The sequence below is a fragment of the Spermophilus citellus genome, assembly GCF_964194105.1.
Source record: "Spermophilus citellus genome assembly, chromosome: 4".
NCBI classification, from domain to species: domain Eukaryota; kingdom Metazoa; phylum Chordata; class Mammalia; order Rodentia; family Sciuridae; genus Spermophilus; species Spermophilus citellus.
The window spans coordinates 148,947,321-148,972,212 of NC_138185.1; the positions used below are offsets into that span (position 1 = coordinate 148,947,321).

Below are 24,892 nucleotides of genomic sequence, written 5' to 3' on the forward strand. Positions count from 1 at the left end.
CAACCCAGTTACTCAAGCAGTGAATCTAAAGTCACCGATATTTTTCTGTCTCTCATTTCCCATATTTATCAACAAGTCCTGTCAATTCCAGTTTCACTTCAGCCTCCACTGGCACTACCACCCTATCTCAGACCACCAGCATCTCTTAACTATCAACAGCCTTCTAAATGATTGCCTTGATTCCATTCAGCACTTTCTATACAACAGCCAGAATGATCTAGTTAGCACTTTCATGTCATTCTCCTGCTTAAAATCGTTTTCAACAGCTTCCGATTGCATTTAAATAAAATCCAAATGTCTTATTATGGCCTACAAAGCTCCAGATAATAGGGTCTGTGTACTCCTCCAAATTTATCCTGTGCTACTCTTCCTCTGCTTCAGCCACACTGGATTTTAGTTACAAGAAAGATCCTCTAAAAAATAAGCTCTTTTCTGCCTTATTGCCTTTGCATACACTATTCCAGTCTTAGAATGTTGAATTCCCTCTCATCTTTCAGATTTTACTGAGAAGCCCTCAGAAGGCTTTAGAAAACAAGCCCTTTTAAACTACTTTTTAACTACTGTGTTAGTCAGTTTCCCATTACTATGATAAATACCTAAGATAATCAACTTTTAAGGAGAAAAGGTTTATTTTGGCTCCTGGTTTCAGAGGTCTCAGTCCATGGCTGGTTGACCCTGTTGCCTTTGGGTCTGTGGCAAGGCAAGTACATCATGGAGGGAGTGTAATGAAGAAGGAGGTGCTTGCCCCTAGTAAATACAGTAGTCACAAAGCAAAGAGAGAGGAAGAACAGCTCAGGTCTCAATAATATCTCTTTCTAGGGCACACCCCCAACTTCCTATCCTAGGCCCCACCTCCTAAAAATTTCATCACCTCCAAATAGTACCATAGGCGGGGGACACACTTTCAACAAACTCATGGGTCTTTGGGGGACATTATCCAAATCATAAAACCTACCTAAGAAAAGCCCTCCAATGTCCTCTCTATTTTAGCACAATGGGGGTATTACCTATCAAATTTTGTGTTTGACTTGTTTGTGAGGGTGTTGTGTGTGTGTGTGTGTGTGTGTGTGTGTGAGAGAGAGAGAAGGGGGTCAGTTTGTCTTCCTTCGTAGACTATAAACTTTGAGAGGTAGGAATCTACTTCCATCACCATTATATTTTTAGCACTTGGCACAATGCTTAGCAAATATATAATAAAGGAATAAATTCATTTTGAAAATTTTAAAGAGCCCTCATTATTCCAAGAAAACATTATTGGAATTAAATAAGAAAATTATTTTTAAATCAGCAAGAAAAACAGTATATAATTTACTAATTTATTTGAATGTTTGAAAAAAAAACATTTTTCTTCAAATTTGGAATTACAACATTCTTCCATACTAACTACAAAAGTAGCAGATTCCCCTAGAAACGGGAAATGGAATTGGCTTCTGTCTCACATCTGCTAAAAATGATAAATTCTTCTGTTCAAGACAATACTTACTATGCAAAATTATTATGTTCCAAAAGTTAACTGGTATGTCTTTGGATTCATATTTGCATCAAAGAAACCATAAATATTATTTAGGTTCCAAAAATACTCTTAGTTACCCAACCCAAACTACCAACTGTATTTCTAACAACAATGTACTAGAGGATCATCATTTCATAAGGCTTTTTGCAGACTATATAGTCAAATGTTTCAACCTGAGATCTAAGGAAGACTGCTAGCAGTGGTACCTGATGGATACAAGCTGGTAAGCTGTAAGGCAGACAAGGGGTTCCTGCTGAGTATGGACCTGCAGGGCACTCAGTTACTCTGGATTTCTCTTTCCACAACTTTAGATATTAACCTTTCTCTTTCCCAGCTACAATTTGATGCCGAAGGTCAGGGTTTCTTTCCTCTGCCAAGCTAATGAAAACAGAAGAGTTTTAACTTGCTTCCCTTTCTAATACCTAAAACTGCACTTCAACTCTTCTAATATTTCTAGTGAAACTGTATTGCCAATAATGTATACAGGGTCGACAAGTAAAATTAAAGCTTAAATACATTTTTAAATGGCCACAATATTATCCCTAATATTTACTGAAATGCAGAGGACATTAAATCTTAATTTCAGCATTCACACAATCTTTTGTTCTTAAGAACTCCTTATTCTCACCCCTTAGGTCTCACTCCTCCCAGACTCCTTTAATTTCAGAATTAAGGATCAAGGGACCTCCCATTCCCCTGCCTTGATTTTAGAATTGCTCTCTTGTCCTTGTCTCTTTGGTACTTAGACCTTCAAAAAGGGAAAAGGGGGCAAATACATGAAGAATGTTGCCCACTTCAGGTACTCAATTAATAAGTGACTTTATAAATATTTCCTAGGTACCTATCATATGGCAGCCTAGAAATATAATAATCTCTAAGACTTGCTAACCTAGAAGTACTTACAATCCAAGTGAGAAGCAAGTAAAATGAGCTAAAAGGTAAGAGAACAAAGTATCACAGAAGCAACCAACTTTAAATGTGAAAGATAATTAGGCTCTGAAGAAGAGATGGCATTTCACCAAGGACTTAGAACAAATGGGGACTCAGCCAGGTATGGTGGGGCATGCCTATAATACTAAGGACTCAGGAGGCGGAGGCAGGAAAATATCAAGTTCAAGATCTTGTAACTCTCACTGGGTAACTCAGCAAGATCCTTCCTCAAAATAAAAATAAAAAGTGTTGGGGATGTAATTCAGTGGTAGAGAGTACCCCTGGGTTTAATCCTCAGTATGGGGAAAAAAATGCAAGAGTCAAACATGTGCTAAGAGAAACAGTTCTATGGACATCAAAGGCTCTCAATAAGATTTCTTCATGAACACTATTGTGATGTGATTATGGACAGTGAATTAGAAATGGGAGTCTGGCAGCATGAAATTTACCGCAATATTCTGGGGAAGAGTGTCTGACGTAAAGCAAAAGCTGAAGAGAAGGAACCAAATGTGAGGGAAATGTCTAAGTTAGTATCACAGGTCTCAATGATATTTATCGAAGATTAGAGAGGACAGCTGGAAAGTAAAGGTGAACTAGAAAGTTCCCAGCTTAATAATTAAATGGGTGAAATAAGTGCACTAAAATCTGTTTAACATTTTATGTCCCAGGCACTTGAAAAAATTCTCACAAGAAAGAAAACAAGTAAATACCATTATAATATCAGTTTTATGAGAAACACAAAGGATAGAGAAATTATAAAACTTGGCCAAAGGCATAAAGCTAGCATGACAGGAGTTAGGATTTGAGTTGAGATCAGTGTGACTATAGTGGTGGCACTCTGATCACTCCATTAACCACAATAAAAAGTTATTCAGAAGAGAAGCAAGCTGGATGTGTTGAGTGTGAGCACAAACAACTAATATTAAGATTCCTTGTCTAGGGGTACTGGTTATCCCTGGTGCACCTCATGTTCAGGCTTCATCTGTGGAACAAATTGGTACTCATTTGAATACCTTTTCCTCTTCCCATCAACAAATTGCCAAGATCCTAACTTCAGGCTGGGTACAATGTACACATTAGTAATCTGAACAATTTGGGATGCCGAGGCAAGAGGATCACAAATTCAAGGCCAGTCTCAGCAACTCAGCAAGACTCTGTCTCGAAACACAAATAAAATGGACTGTAGATTGTACTCTGTGGTAAAGTGCTCCTGGGTCACTCTCCAGGGCCCCTCTCCAAACAAAACAAATCCAAACTCCAGACAAGTCCAAATATTATCCAGACAAGTCCAAATGTTATCACTTCTGAATCTTCACTGACCACCTTGTCAAAGAAGCGACGTGCACCTTAGTACTGTGGATAATATATCACACTTTGTTATAATTTATTTTATGTAACTAATTTCCCCACTAGATGAAAAGTCTTTGATTTTATTCATCCTTGTAAGGCAGAGCCCAGGGCCTGGCATAGAATGATCAAGTCACAAATGTCAGAGCCCTCCTGATGGGATTATTGTCATCAGAGAAGACAAGAAAGCTAGTACCCATTCCCATGTGAGAAACCAGGAACAGAGCCCAACCAGGCTGGACCTTGATCTTAGACACCTCATACTCTAGAGCTATGAGAAATAAATATTTTTGGCTATGCCATTTAATTAGCAAGTTAAGAAATTATAGCAGACTAAGAAACCACACTTCTAATAAAAAATGAAAAAATTATTTTTTCCACATAGTTACTTGATAAAAAATTTAGGAATTCATTCTTCAAAACAAAGAGATCATCTAAATTTGACAAATAGCTTTTTAAAGTTATAAATTCAAAATAATAATGTCTGTTTACTTCAATGCATTATCTGACACAATATATACTCAGTAGTTGAAGTTTTTTCTGATCACTTAAGCCATGAACACCATTGCAGGATATACACAAACATAAAGATGGTTTGCCAATTATTCTTTTTCCAAGGATGGGTAATACTGTTCAGTCCTAAAAACTTACTGTTCTTTTGATTCAAACTAGCATAGTTCTCAGAAGACAGGGCATGAGTCCATGAGATTTAGGATTAAATTCTAACTGGATTTGTCTTTTAAAGGTAATCAAAGGCACTAGAGCTTGTTCATAGTTCAAAAATTAAGCAATTTAGTAAGAATATTTTATTGGCTTTGACATTTTTAAGTTTTTCTCAGAAACTACTAACAAATTCTAATACCTTCAGGTCCAGAATCCTTTCCCATAAAATAGGCCAGGGTCCCCAGTATCCATGTCCTTAGCTATTTCATTTTCCATAACAGTCATCACATTATAGTAATTACTATTTAAAGATTATCTTCCCCTAAGACTGTAAGTTGAATGAGGGTAAGGAATAGGTTAATTTAGTTCCTCCTGTTTATAGTACAGTCTCTGGCATTCAGCAGGTTCTTATTTAAAAATACTAAGTGGGTCAATGAAGGAACAAATGAAAGAATAAATGAATATCATTTTGTACTCAATTTTATCTTTGCTTTCTATAAGCAATATTTTACTTCTCCAAACTAATCTATAACATACTATAAATGTGGCAGTGCCCAACCCAGAATGCCTTTCTTCCTAAATTTTCAATCTGGCCCTCTTCAAATAAGCCAGTCATTATTCAAGCTTCTAACTCTCCATCAGCTTCCTGTACTCAAGTGCCAATTATTTGGCATTTCTCAAGCAGACTATTGACTCAAAGCAATCTTCTGTTTTCACTCTGTAACTAGAAAACCGCTCACAGTAAGAACAGGAACTATAGTGCACTACCTGAAACAATGCTGGCCTTCCACAAGTGTTAGCTGTTGCTACTGTTAATAAGGTCAAATTCATGTACGTCTCATTCCCCACACAAGTCTCACATTATATATATACCTCTACAACCTACCAAAACTATGGCCTGAGTGTTTATCGTTATGCAAGCATATTTACATGTCCCATCTCACCCTAAGACTTCTTTTTGCTATTGCAAGTTCTTTAAGACATTTATTTCCAGCATTCATGAGATATTTAATAATGGAATGCCCCTAGCCCCAATAGAATCCTCAAAAAATCATAATAATTATTTTAACTATTTATTATATGCCAAGAACAAATTCTAAGAGCTTTACATATGTGTCAGCATTGAACCTTCACAAATTTACCTACATGGTAAACATATTGTAAGCCTCATTTTACTCACAAGGAAACTAAGTCGGGGATGTTAAGAAATTTGGCACAAGATTGTACAGTTTTTAATGTAGTGAAGCTAGTATTCGAATCCAGATAGTATGGCTTTAGGGAAGCTACCCAGAGACTTCACAACCGTTCTACAGGTGACAAAAGAAAATCTCTTAAAAAGTTTTGGCAAAAGGGTAAACATTACAATTAGAATACTTAAAACTGTAATTCAAATTTATGTTTTGAATTATAATATTTAAAGGATACTAGTATTTGAAGGGTATCTGAAGGATAACATTTTCTTGACTATCCTATTAGCTACCAGAGATTCTGTTAATTTTTTTAACACCATATTTAGCCAATAAATTAATTCCAAGAAATAAGTAAATTAAAGCTGAGATTAAATAACCAGGAGAGGTTAACATGACTTGCCCAATGTCATATGTAAGTACTTAAGTGGCATGTCTTAGACTAAGTTCTTAATCACTAAATTTACCTTTGAAAGAAGGCATTTCTCTAACTAGAGTACTAAATTTATGGAAATCTTCTCCATGGGAGCACAGTTTATAAATAATTGTGTATATTTTAAAGCACAAAATCAATCACTTCTAAAACCTTCGTATTTCTTCATAACTCATAGTAACAAAAGACAGCAAAGTTATAACACATTCCTAATATGACAAAGGATAAATTGGTACCATTTAACTTAACTTTAAAAAAGACACATTCTCAATGCTTTATAAAATATGTTATTTCTCTAGCTCAATATAAGGGAAAAATTTTCAAACCACTAAAATAGTCTGAACTGTATCAACATTACAGCTATTCTAATACTTCAAATGTATTAACAAACTCAATTCTTATAATAAGCCTATTATTATTTTCTCCATGTGACAGGTAATAAGTCACACATGCCAATGTCATGCAGTAGTATATGGTACAGTTAGGGTTCTGACAGAAGCGGGCTGCCCCTCAGTCTATGCTCCATAACGAGAGCATTCTGTCACAGTAACAGAATCTATTACCTTGCATACAGTTTTTAAAACTGATAGAACAATCATTTATTTTTCAAGTTACTTTTAATTTCAAATGTTGTGAAATTCTTAAATCTGAACCCAGGCACTACATTAAGGACCATTAAGCCGGGAGGCACTTATCCAACAGACAACCTCATCTACAATCAATAATGCTGGCACTTCATTAGTGTTTTATTCATAACTGAGTATCCCATTAAGAAAAAGACATCAAAAATATTATACTGATGCTTTGAAATTACAATTGATCTTTAAAATGCCTGATGCATTTTTAAATTACAGAATGACATAAAAATAAGAGTTGGAGGGCCAAGAAGAGATTCATTATAAATTCTAGAGTAAATGTCATGTCTTCTGGACTAGTGCTTATCAGCTTGGTAACCCTGAAAAGTGTGCCTTGGTCACCCAAGGATACCCTGTTATTGGTCAGTCTTTATATACTTAGAGAATGGATGAACATGAAACCTGAACTATGAAAGAAAATCCGAATGAAAACCTCTGGTTTTATTCATTTACTGTTTCTCTCCCTTTCCCTTTCATATACACTAATCCACATAAAACACAATTTCTGAAATTGAAAAAAAATTACAAGATATAATTTTAATTAATTTTTTAAAATATTTATTTTTTTATGTAGATGGACACAACACAATGCCTTTATTTATTTATTTTTTTATGTGGTGCTGAGGATCGAACCCGGTCCTGCCCGTGCTAAGCAAGTGCTTTACCGCTGAGCCACAATCCCAGCCCAATTTTTAATTAATTTTTTAAAAATTCTGCATACTATGTAACTCTAGGCCAGTCACTACAAATAAATAAGTATAACATTTTCAAAGAAAAATATGCTAAAATTTGAATACTCTTACCCACAATAGTAGTGTTGTAGACATCTTCTTTCTTTGTTTTTTGGTACCATGGATTGAACCCAGGGGTGCATAATCACAGAGCCACAGCCCCAGCCTGCTTTTTATTTTGAGACAGGGTTTCACTAAGTTGCTTATGGCCTTGCTAAATTGTTGAAGTTGGCATTGAACTTTCGATACTCCTGACTCAGCCTCCTAAACTGCTGGGATTACAGGCATACTCTGTCTAGCTGTAGATATCTTCTTTATAAGCAAAGACATAAAACTAAAATCTAATGTTTTTTCAAATTTGAAATTATAATTATGTTTTAAATAGGCACAATGCAATTTAAATGAAAACAGTTGCATTATACCACTTTAAATAATAGGCACAATGCAATTATTTAAAATGGTATAATGCAACTGTTTTCATTCTGATACACAATGACTATTCTACCTCATATATTCCTTCTTTTAAAATATAAAATATAGGGCTGGGGATGTGGCTCAAGCGGTAGTGCGCTCGCCTGACATGCGTGCAGCCCGGGTTCGATCCTCAGCATTACATACAAACAAAGATGTTGTGTCTGCCGAAAACTAAAAAATAAATATTAAAAATTATCTCTCTCTCTCTCTAAAAAAAATAAAAATAAAATAAAATAAAATATAAAATATATAATTTATAAAACATTTTGGGGATTGAACTCAGGGGACACTCAACCACTGGGCCACATTCCCAGCCCTATTTTGTATTTTATTTAGAGAGAGGGTCTCACTGAGTTGCTTAGTGCCTCACTTTTGTTGAGGCTGGCTTTGAACTCATTATCCTCCTCCCTCAGCCTCACAACCCACTGGGCTTATAAGACAATTTTTTTCAACCTTGGTTAGGCAAAGAAAATAATTGTCAAAATTAAGAGCTTCTGCTCTTTGAAGGATACTGCTTTAAGAAAGTAGAAAATAGGGGCTGGGGTTCAGTGGTAATGCACTTGCCTAGCATGCCTGAGGCATTGGGTTCAATTCTCAGGACCACAATACAAATAAATAAAATAAAGGTCCATCAACAACTAAAAAAAAGAAAGTGGAAAATAAATGACAGGGAAACATAGAATTGACAAATGACTAGTATCTAGAATACACAATGAACTCTTAAAAAACTCAACAAGAAAGTAAACAAACTTTTTCTTTCAACAAAGCAGAAAGATTGAAGACATTTAACCTAAGAAACATAATGGCAAATAAGCATGTGAAAAAGCTCACCAGCATCATTAGTCATTAGAGAAATGCAAATTAAAATCACAAGGAGATACCACCTCTTGGTTATCAGAACTGTTAAAATAACAAACCCTGATAATAGTGAGTGCTGAGGAGGACTCCAACCAAATGGAAGTCTAGCTGACAGGAATGCAAAATGATGTGGTAACTCTGCAAAGTCTGGCATTTTTCTAAAACTTTCAGCATGTATGTGGGTCCTATCTAGCAATCCCACCCATAGGTGGTTATCTAAGAGAAATGAAAAATATGTTCACATAAATGTTTATGGCAGCCTTATTCATAAGCTCTGAAAACTGGAAAAACCTCAAAATGTTTTTCAATTACTGAATGGATAAAACTGTGGTGCAAGTTCATTTAATTGACTAATACTCAGCAATAAAAGAAATTAAAGCATACAAATATGTGAATGAATCTAAAATGTACTATGCTAAGTGAACGAGATCAAATTCATGCAACTTTTTACACTGTATGGTTCCAATGACAGGACAGTCTAGAAAGGGCAAACTATCCGTGGTCTTCAAGGGCTGGAACTAAGGGATTAGACTGATTAAAATGAACACTAGGAAAACTTTCTGAGGTACTATAAAACATTCTGTATCTTGATTGTGGTATTTTTGCATGACTGATTTGTTAATACCTAAAAAGGATAAATTTTGCTCTATGTAAATTATACCTCGATAAACTTAACCTTAAGAAAAACATTAACAGGAAAAAAATTATGCCATAATTATGCAAATAATTTGTTAAGAATATATTATAATGGGTATAAATTTGTAACCACAAATCCAACCTTAATTGGAAAAACAAAAATTATTTCTTTCACAGTACTTGTTTACTTTACATAGTATGTATATCTTTTCTAAAAAAGATATATCATGGTATTAGCATTAATTTTTATTTCTGTAATACTGTATACATTAACTTTTTTCTGAAACTACTTTCATTAATTTCTAAACAGGCCCAATGTTTTCATGTGCCAAGAAATAATTTTATATCATTCCTTTGTTCTAAATGAATAAAAAACATTGCTGTTACAAAACATGTTAAGCAGAGAATTAATTTGCTACTGGAGATTTCGTGGTTATAAATTTTTCAAATCCCTGAAATATCTTCATCCACTTATTGGTCCACTGCATTTCAGAAATCTCAAGAAAATAGCAGTTAAATAGTTCTTTTGTTACATTACAGAATCAGGTGTGTGTTTGAAAGCAAGGGAAAGAGTGGAATGATAGCTATTTTTCTGATTGGACACAAAACAGTGCCAAAGTAAGATATTTCTGAGGGATCTAATTCCCCACTAGTAAAGCTGGAATTTACTAAATATTCTAGATTACATTTTAACCCTCTTTCCTTTTTTCTCCTCAGTTTACTATGCTCAGATACTTTAATGCTACTGGGAAAGTAGTCACTCTCCTCCGTATAGCACTATGGTTTATAGAAAGCACTTTAATATATATTATCTTATTCAATTTTCACCAGAACCTATGAGAATTTTACAAAGTCAAAATCCCACATTTCAGAGGTCAGATTTGGTTGTCTAAGGATTACACAAACTAAGTGCCAGGCCAGAAGCTTACATTAGATCTTTTGACAAACTAGGCAACACATTTTTTTCTTACTGATCTGTATATCCATTAGCAGCAAAGACCATCTAAGGAAAGCTGACATTGTGGGAAATCTATAATCAATGCTATCTAAAAAGATTAACAATAGCTGCGCTTGGTTGCAGGTGCCTTGTGGTCCTAGCTACTCAAGAGGCTGAGGTGGGAGGATTCTCGAGTCCAAGAATTGGATACCAACAGGGCAACAAAGCAAGACTCCATCTCAATTAATTAATCAATCAAATAAAAATATCATCAATAGTCTATTTAATAGTAAACTTACAAGTAAACTAAATTTTAAAGATGAAGTACAGAAAGAGAACTTATAAAAATATCAAGTGAGGGGCTGAGGATATATCTTAGTGGTATGGCACTTGCCTAGCATGTGTAAGGCCCTGAATTTGAGCCCTACCACTAAATTAAAATATGTACGTGTGTGTGCATGTGTGCACGAGTGTGCGTGTATTAAGTGAAATTCACATCAACAAAAACCTTTTGAAAAGTAAAACAATGGCTTGAGGATGTCTATGAAGTCTAGAAACATACTATTATTTTATGTAAAATAATAGTAACAAGCCACTTATACACTCTTCTAGGATTCTAGATATGGTGGACATTCTGTATATTAGAAGAGATTAAGAGGCCAATTTTTTGATGACAATTAAGTGGAATGAGATATTGGATGGAAAAAATGGCCATTACTGGGACAAAACTTGAATACAGATGCATATTAGATAGTAGTACTAAATCAATGTTAAATTTCCGGAATTTGGTAAATACACAATATAGGAGAATGTCTTAGTTCTTAAGGTTTCACATATTTAAGAATTTAGGGATGAAAAGTTATAATGTCTACAAATTACTCAAATGGCTTCAAAAGATGCATGATGACTACACATAGAGAAATCAAATGTCAAAATGCTAACAAGTGATCTAAATAATTAGAGTGCTCAGTGAATTATTCTTAACTTTAGAAAGTTTAAAAAAATTGAAGATACAAGGCAAAACTTTAAATATTTTCTTCAAAAAATTTCAATTTCAAAATTTTCTTCAAAAGCTATTAAGATGTTTCCAATAAAGTCTTCTGTAACTGAATAAAACAGATATTCTTTTCAATGTCTCTATAATAAATTAACCTGAGTTAGAATCAAACAGTACTTTATTTATTTGTAGTACTGGAGACTGAACCCATAGACCTTCTACCACTGAGGCACGCTCCCCGTCCTTTTATTTTGAGACAGGGTCATGCTGCCCAGGCTGGTGTCAAACTTTTTGATCTTCCTGCCTCAGCTTCTAGAAGGATTATAGGCATGAGTTATGGCACCTAGCCCACTTCTATTTTATATTAAAAACTGGGTATAAAATATGGTGGGGCAGGGTGGGGGTGGTAAGCAGCAAATAATATATAATGTATCCAGGAATAGTTTGTATTTTATTAGGTCCTTTCAGGATATTAAAATTTATGTACTGTCCTCCATTTTTAAGGAGCTATTTTTAAGAAACATAAAATTCAATATTTAGTTCCTATGGATCATTTACAGTGTTTGAAATACTGAGTAAGCTTGCTAACAGATTTAACTAAATTCACTTTAATATAATTTTACCATTTAATGTTTCTTCTATCCTATCCTCAAAGATTTTTAAATTTTTCTTACAAACTTAATTTCACCATGAATGCAGAAAGGCTGCATTATTATTTAATTTCCATGAATTCAACCATAGCCCTCAAAGGGAAAAGCAGAGGATTTCAATAACATAGATGCTACTCCATTAAATAAGCATAGGCATTCCCCAGGGAGCACTAAGCCCAACTATGAGAAGGGAGCTGTCGAGTTAGTTTCACATGCCTCTCCCCCTCAGTGCATCCTGTCAAGCTGATCCTAGTATTTAAAGTGTGTGTGTGTGTGTCAAAGTTCCTAATGTAAGCCAACTTTCTCCATCTGATGTTCAACTAAAGAAACTTATTTTTGCAGTTCCTGAAGAAAAAACTAACTATTTTGCACTTCTATGAGAGGCAAAGAATATACACCATACTTAACAATCACTTTAAATTTTTTTAATGGTTATTTTATTAAAGTTTCTTTTTTAGGTCATATGTGCTAACCTCACAGCCTAATTTGATCATGGAACGCCAACACATTTTATTTCGTTATTATATGACAAGGATATGATGCATTTTAAAGAAGGGATGACTTCTTTCTAAAGGCCACACTCAGAAACATAATCCTCAATTTTTCTAAATCAACTCCATATATGTCTTTTTAGTTACTCCTAAGTCCCCTGAATGGCATTTTCCCCCTCTATTTTACTTACCCTGATCTAACCCAATTTCAACATTCCTCCTACTCATAGAATCAGTGCTATAAGAAATTCAGAAGTCATCTAGTCAATTTCTCAGATTTAAGCAGTGAAGTCTTCCATTCAGTAAGCACCATATTATTATAAATTCCCTACTCTCCATTTAAAATGAATTTTCATAGAAAAGTAGAAATTCAATTGCATACTCAAGTTTTAAGAAAATAATTTTATAAAGTGATATAAAAACTCAGTGAAAAAATCCAGTAAATAGTAAAACTAAGCATTTCTTTGATATTTAGAATTTTCACTGTTCCTTAAGCTCTGAACCCACTGTGTGGAATTGTTTTCTTTAATACTTCTCAATGATTTCTAGAGGATTCCTATAAAATTGGGTCCCTTCCCACAAAATTTATTTTTGAATACAATTAATTTTAAATTTTATTCTTTGACTTTTATGTTTTCAATCCTTATGCTTAATGATTAATATTTTAACTTTTTCTTTAAAAACATTATGTTTAAAATTTGTTTTAAACAAAAAACTGCAGTGAAATTTAAAACTTCTATTTAAAGCTCTCAATATTGATTTTTTAAAAATAGATGAAAATAACAATTTTTCATTTTCAGGATGAGCTATGAGCATTGAGGGGATCAATGATAAAATCATAAAATCTAGCCTAGACTGCCACAAATGAAAGTTTCCTTTGTAGCAGATATAATTCCCTAAAGATCACTTATTTGTAGAATATAACATACTTTTAATTTTATTTTAAAAAGTCAATGCAAAATGACAAATGAGTTCACACTAAGAGTTATAAAAGACCTTTCAGATCTTTGAATTAGTATAAACTAAGAATTGTATTTTAATGATCTTAACCTGAAATGCAAAAGTTCTTTGTAAAATTAACTAAATACAAAGATATCACTGACACATACTAAGGAAGCATTATTTAAATTTTTGTCTGAATTACAATGTCCCAGTCTGGGAAGAACACTGTAGCCTCACAATAAAACTGACACTCAAGGGCTAAACTGTATAGTTGTGTCATAATCATTTTGATCACAGGCATGTTTGAGAATCTAATAAAAGCAAAGTAGCCTCTTCCCTGAAACTTCCACATGTGCACATGAAATTTTATATCATGTTGAAAAGAGGGGTCATCCTGAGATCTCAGGGATCATAGGTGCGAGTCATGGCACCCAGCCCACCCAGCAACTCAGGGAACTGCTACCACCGAATATTATACAGGAAGATAACCTAATACATAATGCGTTTGGTATTCATACACCCTCTCATGAGATCGAGAAGGGTACCAGACAGGCAGCGTGGAGACTGAAGATACAAGTGAACACTGCCTCCCATACCTTCGATCATTAACGGCTCCATGGCCATAGTAGCCTGATTTTACTAATTGTCCATCACTGCTTTGTAATCCTGAGATACCAAACCCTGTGCCACCTTATTCTTACCATGATCTCTACCTCTTACCTATCCTCTGTAAGCTGCTTTGATCTACTTTAGCCACTATTGACAAGAAGCCATCCAGTCTGCCCTTTAATACCATCAAGTGATACAACTCAGGACTTCCCAGGGCAGGCCATTCCAGTTTCAGGCAAACCTGAAAAACTACAAAATTCTTTTCTAATTTGACTAGCCTGGTTTGTGGATGTTTTCCAGGCTGCCCTAATTAAATTTCTCCTCTACTATCTGCCAACAGGTAACAAAATAGCTTTTTAAAAAAGTACCTAATCCTAAAAATAAGGGCAAAAAAACATTTAGCTCTATTTTCACCACACAGAAAAGTCAGATTTGTGCTGAAAAAGCAAGCACTTTCTATACAGAAGGAATCAGTACTGGTTCAATTAAAAAAGATGCAGTTTCCATATACAAAGCACTTCCTATCCTATTAGGCTTCTTTTCTCTGCATAAAAAAATTAAAACACACCAGTATTGAATTATGATCACAGTCACTTAAAATTAACATCAATTCTATCTATAAATGGTGTATTCTCTATATTTCTGACTGTGATTTCATAATAAACAGTTATAATCAATGTAATTTAATATAGTAGAAATCATTATTTATTCATTAAAGCCTGGCTTTCTAGAATTTTAAGTTGTTGCACTCACCTTCAACAGCTCTTTTTTTGCAATATAAAAAAAAATCTATTGTAGTTACATTGATAAGGTCCACTTATTAAATATAAGGCAATCTCTGACATGAAAGCTTGTTTTCTTTGGAGAACAAAGGAAACATAAGCAATTATACTTATTTTCTTCCTTAAATACTTTCACACCAGTGTTAGACAAAAAAAGGTTCATAAATATTTTGTGAACAGTGATTGATTTATTAACATCAGATAAAAAACTGTTAACAATTAATTGGGTAAACCAGCAAAATCTAATTTTTAAAGAGTTATCTAGGAGCTCCCTCTTTCCTGAGCTATGTCTTAGGGATCCAAACAATAAATGCATAGTCCTAAGGAGGAGTCTATCCTGTAAGGAGCTTCTAGTTGGTCCTTCAATAATTAAACCTCCTGCAGGGGTACAAAGCAGGTCCAACTAAATGAATTCCATCTTGTTTTGCAAATTGTATTAGACTGCTATTTCAGTAAGTTTACATGGTTAAGTATACAGTACTCCCTTGGTAGGAAATACATTTCTACTAAATAACTGCTTTACTAGAGTGACTGTTAAGAATGAGGTTTTAAAAAGCAAAACAAAAAGCCCCAACCTAAAAAGACAATACCACACATTCCACCTTATCACAACTGCATTATATACAGAAGGGATTTTAAAGCTCAGGAAGGCAGTCCTCTAAGCATTTCTTGAGATAAAATGACCCATCTCATCTATTTAGTTGATTCTTCCGGCTGAAAATGGTTTCCATCACAAACATAATGTATGGTGCAAAATTTTCTTCTCTCTCATATTGTAAGGTATCCCATTATTTAAAACTGAGTTAGAATCAACCCAGCATATATTTGTACTCAAGAAAATACTGTCATCCACGAACCAGTTAAATAAAATTTGCTGTCTAACAGAGTTCTTTCACTGGTTTGTTACTAATACAAAACTGAATGCTAGAAATAGCTTACTTGGAGCACGGACTAGATACCAAGTCTGTGAAGCACTGCCCCACCCGTTGTAAGAGTGGATGACTGGAACATTTTAATGCACTCCATCACATAGTGGTTCAAATACAGAAACTTCATACTGACTACTGTAGTTCCACATTTCCCGTACTTTTCTTAAATGGGTCGTGCATTATCCTCAATATCAAAGCCACCAACATTGAGGTACAGTGAAGAAATGGATAACATCACCCTATCTAAATATACTTGCATACTATTCTCATTACTTTCAACGTGAAGTCAGCAAATGTAAAGAATTAGGGGTTCCCTTGCCTCCCGTTACTACATAATTAAGCATATAATTGGGAGACTCAAAACGCTACTTTATGAACATTCAGAGTAACAAAACAAGATGCAAAGCGAAACAGGTTATTTGCTTAAATACTGACAGATTTTCACATTAAAAAAAAAAGAAAGAAAGAAAACATTTGCCGGATGCCAAGTTTTCCAAAACCCGCCCCTCCCCCCGTCTTTCATCTCCACCCCTCCCCCCCGTTCTGGGAAGTCGTTACTTTGACGCGGTTGGGACACACAACTCACCGAGCTTTTCCACCAACTTAAGCATCACCCCTCCGATGTGCACCTCCCCGGTCACTCTCAGGGTGACATCGCGGTTCAGGTCTGTCACATGGACACTCAGTTCCCACGTCCCATCCGCGTAACAGCCATCTGGCATCCTTATCCCGTCCAGAGCCATGGCTCCTTCCTGCGAGCGCAAAGGAAGTGGCTTTCGTAAGCGTCACTCCCCCAAAGGAAGACAAATCCCACTGAACTGGAGGAGTCGGCCGCAGGGTGGGAGAACGTGGAAGGCGCGGGGGTTTCGCGCAGACTCGGGGAGCGAGGGCAGCGGGACCAGGCTGTCGGCTGCACTCGGCGCCGGCGCCCGCGCCCCTGCCCTGCCCGGCCCCCGGCGACCCCGGCGCCACCCAACCGCCCACCCCACACGGCTCCCGCCTAGCGGACCGCAGCGGCTTCACCTGCCGCCTGCCGGCCTGCAGCACCTCGGCCGGGGAAAACGCCGCCTGGGGCTGCGCACTCCTTTCCCCACCCGCGCTCCCTCGGAGCCCACCCGAGCCGGCCCCTCACCGCGCGGTCCTCGCGCTCCCCACCCGGGCTGGCGCAGCAGCAGGCGCGGGGGCGGCGGCTAACGGGGCGGCGGCGTCCGCCTTGCGCTCCTCAGCCAGCGAAGCGCTGCCTCCCGGCCCGAGCTGCTAATGGAGTCCCGTCGTGGCTGCCCCTCGCCAGGCTCCCCGCGCTCCACCCCTCTCTCCCCGCCCCTCAGCTCAGTCCAGGACGGGCTGGGCGCGCCTGCCCCTCCTCCGCCGTTGCGCAGAGCAGCCCAGGGCCGCTTGCCGGCCTCACGCCCTCCGCCGCCCGCCCTGCGGCCGCCCTTCGGGAGGGGTCTGCGAGGACTCGGGGGACGGGCTGGGCGGCGGCGCGCGCCGCGGGGTGGGAGCTGCGCGGGGGAGGCGGGGGGCGCCAGCGGCGGCAATCTCAGCCCTGCGGAGTGCTGCCCTTTTATGGAAATAAGGACCCAGCGCAGGGACTGAATCCAACATCCGGGCTCTCAGCTGCGGGACCTGAGGAGGGGGAGCTAGGGGAGCGCCGGCGGCCTCCTCCAGGGCGCGGGTGGGCGGCTGGCGCGTCTTTCCGTGCGCGGGGTCCGGGCAGGAGGGGGCCCGCGGCAGTGAGTCTGTACTTCCAGCGGGAGGAGGGGGCTTGTCCGTGAGAAAGAGCCACAGGAAATTCCCAGTGCAAAGTCATTTTCAGGGAATAAAGTCCTCCCGCCCCTTCCCCACGCCTGGAGTGAGTCCAAAAGTCTCGGGGCGGCCAGTGGTGCTGCACCCCGGGAGTTGGAGAGAGGAGTTTGGGATGTATAAACTTTAAAAGGTAAATGCCCAAGCCAACTCCATGAACATCTCACAAAAGAATGAGAAAACCCAGAGGGAGGTGAAGTACAAAAATTGCTTTGCCAGCAATGACTGGGCCCAATCAGCAACTCCTAGGGACTCCCAGAAGTTTGCCTGCATTCTTAACCCATTCGGAGGGAATCTCCAACCAGATGCGAGTCAAATAATTTCTTCGACGCTCTTATTTTTTTTTTTAAAGAGAGAGTGAGAGAGGAGAGAGAGAGAGAATTTTTAATATTTATTTTTTAGTTCTCCGCGGACACAACATCTTTGTTGGTATATGGTGCTGAGGATCCAACCGGGCCACACGCATGCCACGCGAGCGCGCTACCGCTTGAGCCACATCCCCAGCCCCACGCTCTTATTTGAGGGGAGAAAAGCCCTGGGTGCTGTGGGTTTTACTTAGAAATCTCTTCCCCAGCCTTTCCAGCTGTCAGTAGGTATTTGTATTTTTATCTGCAATTTAGATCCAAAAATCTTAAGGTCCTCAGCCACACCTTGAAGGAATTTTAATAGCTCTGGAACGGTGCCCACCAATACGGGGAAGAAAAAACTACCTGTTGAAGACTTGACTAGTGATGGAGAAAGGTCCTTCCTTCAGCTTCCCACTTTACTTCCACTCCCCCTACTGTCACAACCCTCTGTTGAGAGTACTGTTTAAAAACAGCGGGGTGGGGGGGGGGGACCCTTTGCTCCAAATGCCCCGGAGGCAGGAGGGGAATGCCACAAACAAAACCCTTTTAACAAAAGATACAAAACCCCAATTTTAAAAGGCTGGTGGTCTTTTTGAGTTGTCTCAAATACTTGGAAGGAGAATCCCCCATGCAAATGACCCTTTGTTTATCAATGCAACTGGGAAAGAAGAGTAGCGACTCAAGAAAGGGGTGGGACTCATAATGGAATGAAAGCAAGGACTTGTAGTCAGATGCCAGAGGTTTGGCGTGCGCCCTCATACACACACACACACACAAATAGGGGAAACCACTATAGTGATTTTAGCCAGTCATCATGGAGAAACTGATGCCTTCTCTCTAACCATACCACTCTCCAATTATTTCTACTCAGGAATGTTCCATTCACTTGGAAGCAATATGAATGTCCAGGCAGGAAAGAGTGTTTATGTAATAAATTATGGTGTAGAAAATATATAGGGAAATGTTTTTTAATAAAAGAGAATTGCTTGCTAGGATAAAAACTGTACAAAACTGTACATGTAGCTGTAAAACCAAGAGCTTACCTGTTTTTAAATAAGCAGAGAAAAAGACTGGAAGAAAATACACCAAAACGTTTAACTACGTGTTGAGATCATGGGAGATTTTTTTCCCTTCTATCCTTTGTACAAATTCAAAAACTCTGCATTTAGAACTTTTCTATCACCATCAAGAATTGCATCCAGTATCACAATTTTTGTGCATTACATTACATTCACAATGATGGACATGATGGATAGAGCAACTACTGGACTCTTGGCCAGAATTTCCAGAGGTTTCCATTTCTGTTTTTTTAGTATTCCTGAATAAAACTTGAGTTTTTTGAGAATAGGAACTGCAAAGTCTTTGCATTGTCCACAAATTTACAAATAGCTGGGTACAAAGAAAATGGAAAATGTGTACCAAGTCAACACAAATGTCAGTCAAAGAATCAGTAGGAGCAAGTTTATCTGGTGTCCACCGTGGGACCAGCACGCTGGCTTCAAACAAGAGGTTCGTAGCATAGAAGTTAACTAGTGAGATCAAAATAAACACACAAAACTCAATTTACCTTTTTCTTTGACCAGGTCTAAGATGGCTCTCCCTTGGGCTCCTGCCTTGAGCCACCTGGTGGGGCAGCGAGGTTACACAAAAGACTATCAGGAGAGAGAAGGAGAGCATGCCAGGGAGTGGCCTTTTATTGGGGAACAAGAAATTCAGGGGAAAATTCCACCCAATGAAGGTCGAGGGGGACAGCATTCCAAGGTCAGTGTCAGTGATTGTTCTCAGGGTCAATGGTCAGTCACACCCCAACACGAGGGTGGGGATTAGGTGCAGATTAATTCTGTGACAGTTTAGCCAGAACGCCTCACACCCAATCAGGGAGATGCCCAATCACTGGTGGAGATATCTCATTATTGGGGAGAATTCCACTTTTTAAATTCACCTGTTTTTTAAATAAATTTCCTCACCTTATGCCCAAAAGATTTATGGCAATGTATAAGGATGAGATAGCAAACATTCTAAGTGGCACAAAACAAGAAAAAGGTCAGGGGATGGATGGAGGTTTGGGGCTTAGGAGGGTAGGATAGAGATTTGAAATGGAACTAGGTATGAGCCTAAGAATTATACCTTAATGATCTGTGTTCCAGTAAGCTCCTGGTAACTGCAGCTTCTTAAACATGCCTTTATAGAAACAAAAATATCTATGTCCTTTCTGAATATTGCCTTTCCCTTGACAAAGTCACTGAAGTTAACTGTCATGGCTCAGAAGCCAGTTTTAAGAATCAGTTTTCACAATATGGTCATTTTCTTACTTTCCAGTAAGAGTTACTTTCTAAACATCCCTCTACCTTAGTGCCTACTACTCTACTCTTCTTTTTATTTATTTATTTTTTTAGTTGTAGGTGGACACAATACCTTTTTATTTTATTTATGTGCTGCTGAGGATCGAACCCAGGGCTTCACACATGAGAGAGGCGTGCTCTACTGCTGAGCCCCAGCCCCAAACCCTACTACCCTACTCTTCTATCATTAAAGTACTTCTACAGAATGAATGTTTCTACAAGTAGTGATGGGGGTTTACCATTGCAAATAACTGCTCTATTTCTTATTATTTGAACTAGCTCAATTATACCTTTAGAAGAGACTTTATTAGTTGTGATGTCAGCAGGATACATAAGCAATGTGATACACAGGGACTTAGGGACCCAAGTGAAGTCCCACTGGAGAAATAATTAGATTAGCATGGGTGTGGCTGGGCTTTTCAAATTACTACTTGCTTTGAGCATTAAAGAGGAGCCAGTCTCAAGTCTCTGAAACTAGGAATTTTTTTTCTATTTTATCTAGTAAGGTCTTCAAGTACATTTCTTAAATGTTTACCTCCACCTAACATTTCAAATGCATTTAAATGTAGAATCTTATCTGAAATCCCCCACTAGAAAAACTCTAAGACATGCAATAATTGTGGTACTTACATCATACTGAAAAGTAGCTGAGAACTCCAGTGTTTGGAAGAACAGTTCAAGCATTGAAAGCAGCAATATCCAAATAAGGTCCCAAGCACTGGACTTAGATTTAGACCAAATGATACCTCACAGATCTGCCGTCAAATGCAGCCCTGGGGCTTGCTGATCCTCAATTTGACTTCAGTTTTTTTCTGGATTCTACTTATGCTGTGCTTTAAAATGTTTCTTTCTAAAAGATTAATACAAAATACAATCACTGGGTTTGAAAGAAGGAGAGAGGTTGGAGGTAGGAGAAAAATAAGACAAGTTTTGTATAAGTATGAATGTGGGCACTAAAAATTTGATATGAAGTCAGCGAAATGAAATATAATGAGTTATTCCTGTCAAGCACCAGGTGAGCAGAATTCTTTCTTTGTTTTGGGGATTGCCAAAAATGGAACACACCAATGAAGCTACCAAGGAGGCAGAAATCAAGGGGAGTGGGGTATGAACTAAGAATGTGATGGAAGGCTTCAGAGCCAGTTTTGATAGAAAGGGTTGGTCCCTGTAAAAAAGCAAAAACAACAACAACAAAAAAATAAGACTGATGAACCGAGAAACAAGGAAGATTTGGTCAGCATAGGTCTGTTTTCACACATATCAAGAGAAAGACTCTGAGATAACAATGAAATCTCTGCTTCAAGGGGAAAGAAACACACTGCTTATATTTACTACTTTAGTCACAGAAAGGTTTTTATTTAAAAAAATCATGTAGGGTGGTACCTTTTTGTAAGTTTAAACACCAGGATATCTTGTGAAATAGTCTGAACCTTGACAAAAATGTGAAATGTTCACACACTCTCATAACAACATGGTAATTAATTGTGCTTAGCGGTGTTGGACACTGAGATAAATATTTAGATGTGTAACATATACGGTGAGCTCTTAAGGAACATCTGTCTAATGCAGAAGGCTTATATTTAAAACCTCAGAAAGGATATCTACATACAAAAAGTGAAATGAGACCACTACCTCACACCTTATACAAAAATTTGCTAACAATGGGTAAGACTATAAAATTCTTAGAAGAAAACAGGACTAAACAGGACTTTACAACCTTGGATTAGACAGTGGCTTCTTAGATAAGACATCAAAGCATAGGCAACAACAACAATAACAATAACAACAACAAAAAACTAAAAAGCTAGTTAAATTGAATTTTATAAAACAAAATTATGTCATATGTCAAGTGATGGCATAAAAATGTGAAAAAACCCTCAGAATCAGAAAAAAATATTTGCAAATCATAAATATTTTAAGAGGTTTTTATCTAGAATATATAAAGTTCTATTACAAGTTTACCAAAACAAAATCAATTAAAAATGGTCAAAGACTATAAGCAGACAATTCTCCAAAGAAGATATATGAATGGCCAATAGCACATAAAAAGATGTTCATCAGAGGAACCTGCTGGGCGGGCCTCGCAGTGTGGCCCTGCCAGCTCCCAAGTTGCCGCTGCTCTTCCCCAGCTCCGGACCCCAGGCTTCTTCTTGCCCCTCAGGCCGAGGCCATGAAGATCAAGGATGCCAAGAAACCCTCTTTCCCATGGTTTGCCATGGACATTGGGGGAACTCTAGTAAAACTCTCATATTTTGAACCTATTGATATCACACCAGAGGAAATTGAGAGCTTAAAAAGTATTTGGAAATATTTGACTTCTAATGTAGCATATGGATCCACTGGCATTTGGGATGTATACCTTGAACTGAAGAAATCAGCACTTTTTGGCGGAAGAGGGAACTTGCACTTTATCAGATTTCCAATCCATGACCTGCCTACTTTTATCCAAATGGGAAGAGACAAAAACTTATCAACATTACAAATGGTGCTGTGTGCTACACTACAGGAGGTGGTGCTTACAAGTTTGAAGAAGATTTTAGCACAATTGGAAACTTCCACCTGCACAAACTGGATGAACTTGACTGCCTTGTAAAGGGCTTGTTTTATATAGATTCTGTCAGTTTCAATGGACAAGCAGAGTGTTATTATTTTGCTAATGCCTCAGAACCTGAGCGATGCCAAAAGATGCCTTTTAACCTGGATGATCCTTATCCATTGCTGGTGGTGAACACTGGTTCCAGGAGTCAGTATTTTAGCAGTCCACTCCAAAGATAACTACGAACGAGTGACTGGGACAAGCCTTGGAGGGGGTACTTTTCTTGGTTTATGCAGTTTACTGACTGGCTGTGAAAGTTTTGAAGAGGGCTTTGAAATGGCATCCAAAGGCAACAGACCCAAGCTGACAAACTGGTCCATGATATTTATGGAGGAGATTATGAAAGATTTGGTCTACCAGGTTGGATTGTCACGTCTAGTTTTGGAAATATGATTTATAAGGAGAAGCGAGAATCTGTTAGTAAAGAAGTTCTGGCAAGAGCTACTTTAGTCACTATCACCAATAATATTGGTTCTGTGGCACGAATGTGCGCTGTAAATGAGAAAATAAACAGAGTTGTCTTTGTTGGAAACTTTTTACGTGTCAATACTCTGTCAATGAAACTTTTGGCATATGCACTGGATTACTGGTCCAAAGGTCAATTGAAAGCATTGTTTCTAGAACATGAGGGATACTTTGGAGCAGTTGGTGCACTTCTTGGGCTGCCAAACTTAAGCTGAAACATCAGAAATTTTTCTGCTAATGAATGTCATCCAAGAGGAACTAAAACCAGAGGCATTGTAACTGCATTATTTGTCCTTGGGAAACAAAGGATAAAAGAATTTCACTATTCCTGTTAATTTTAAATGTCAGAATGGAAAGCTCATGAATGCCATATTAAAAGAGAGAGCTCTGCAACATGAAGTATTGTTGAAGTGTTTTCCCTTCTGTATATAGCCAGTGTTCTTTAAATGCAATTTAGCCTAATTATTGAGCTTCCTCTCAGAAAGATTTTCTATTTATTTTATGTAGCCAGCATTGTAATACTATATGCTCAAGACATGAATCTTAAAGTCTCAGAAATGTTTCACTTATGAAAAATAATTGATTTTGAATATTTGTTTTGAATCTGTTTTATGCATTTTGATGACTAGTGAGCAGAGAGTAATATACCCAGTATGAAAATTTATTGTAATGGCAATCAGAGATGATGATTTTATGTGATTTTAGAAATGTTAAGGAGATATTAATTATTGTAGTTTTTCTAACACATCTTCCTCAAAAAAGCATGTTCTATGTGATCTTTGCCCAGAAGTATAACTTTCCTCAAATGTCATTTATTTAACTAAAATACTATTATTATATGTTACCCTGAATTTCAGAATGAATCTTGGAAAATGCACCTGTCTGGTGACATCACACTTTCTGTGTTTTTAATGTAATCAATACATTGAAATGTTTGTATCTTTAAATTGAAAGTTTACTTATTTTGGAATCTGATGAAGTACTTAGACTATTCAAATGGAATATGATTTGAGTGAATCAATAGTTCTGTGCTGTTTTTACCACTAAATTATCATGTCCAAAGTTAACACATTGCTTATTTAATATGAACCATGAAAGCTAAAGATTTTATTCTATTACAAACAACAATAGAATCATATTTATTCTAAATGGGTGTTTTCAAATGATGGGAGTCTGAGGCAGTATTTCAGAATTATAAAAGAATCTGTGTTTCCTACATTTGGTAATAAAAGCAATTGTAGATTAAATTAAAAAAAAAGATGTTCATCGTTAGTCATCAGGGAAATGCAAATTAAAGCCCAATGAGGTAACACTTTATACACACAAGAATAACCATAACAAAAAAGATAACAATATTAAGTGCTAACTAATATCTGGAGAAAAGACAACTTTTCTACATTGCTGCAAAATATTGGTTGCTTGAAAAACAGTTTGGCAGTTTCTCGAAAAGTTAACATGGGGTTACCATGTGCTATGGTCTGAATATATGTCCCTGCCAAATTCATATGTTGAAATCCTATGCTCCAAGGTGGTAGTATTAAGAGGTGGGCTTTTGAGGGGTTGGGGTTGTGGCCAGGAGAAGGAAAAAATGCCAA

At 37.5% G+C, this 24,892-nt stretch overlaps 1 protein-coding gene and 1 pseudogene across 7 annotated transcripts in view; one reads left to right on the plus strand and one right to left on the minus strand.

Moving 5' to 3' along the window:
* FERMT2 (FERM domain containing kindlin 2) overlaps positions 1-17,221 on the minus strand; it is a 95,120-nt gene extending 77,899 nt beyond the window's left edge. For 2 of the 6 annotated variants that reach the window (XM_081291645.1, XM_081291646.1), the window contains exons 1-2: positions 16,877-17,204; positions 16,331-16,496 (exon numbers count right to left, since the gene is read on the minus strand). In XM_081291645.1, coding sequence (XP_081147771.1) covers positions 16,331-16,487 — 157 coding nt within the window. In that variant the 5' untranslated portion in view covers positions 16,488-16,496; positions 16,877-17,204. Of the gene's footprint in view, positions 1-16,330; positions 16,516-16,876 lie in introns of those variants that run through there. The other 4 variants (XM_081291643.1, XM_081291647.1, XM_081291648.1 and 1 more) reach the window with 4 other exon arrangements.
* A 5,185-nt stretch (positions 17,222-22,406) lies between these two features.
* Positions 22,407-23,560, plus strand: LOC308646684 (pantothenate kinase 3-like; annotated as a pseudogene). The gene has a single exon. The product of its transcript is annotated as a pantothenate kinase 3-like (transcript).
* Positions 23,561-24,892: the final 1,332 nt, after the last annotated feature.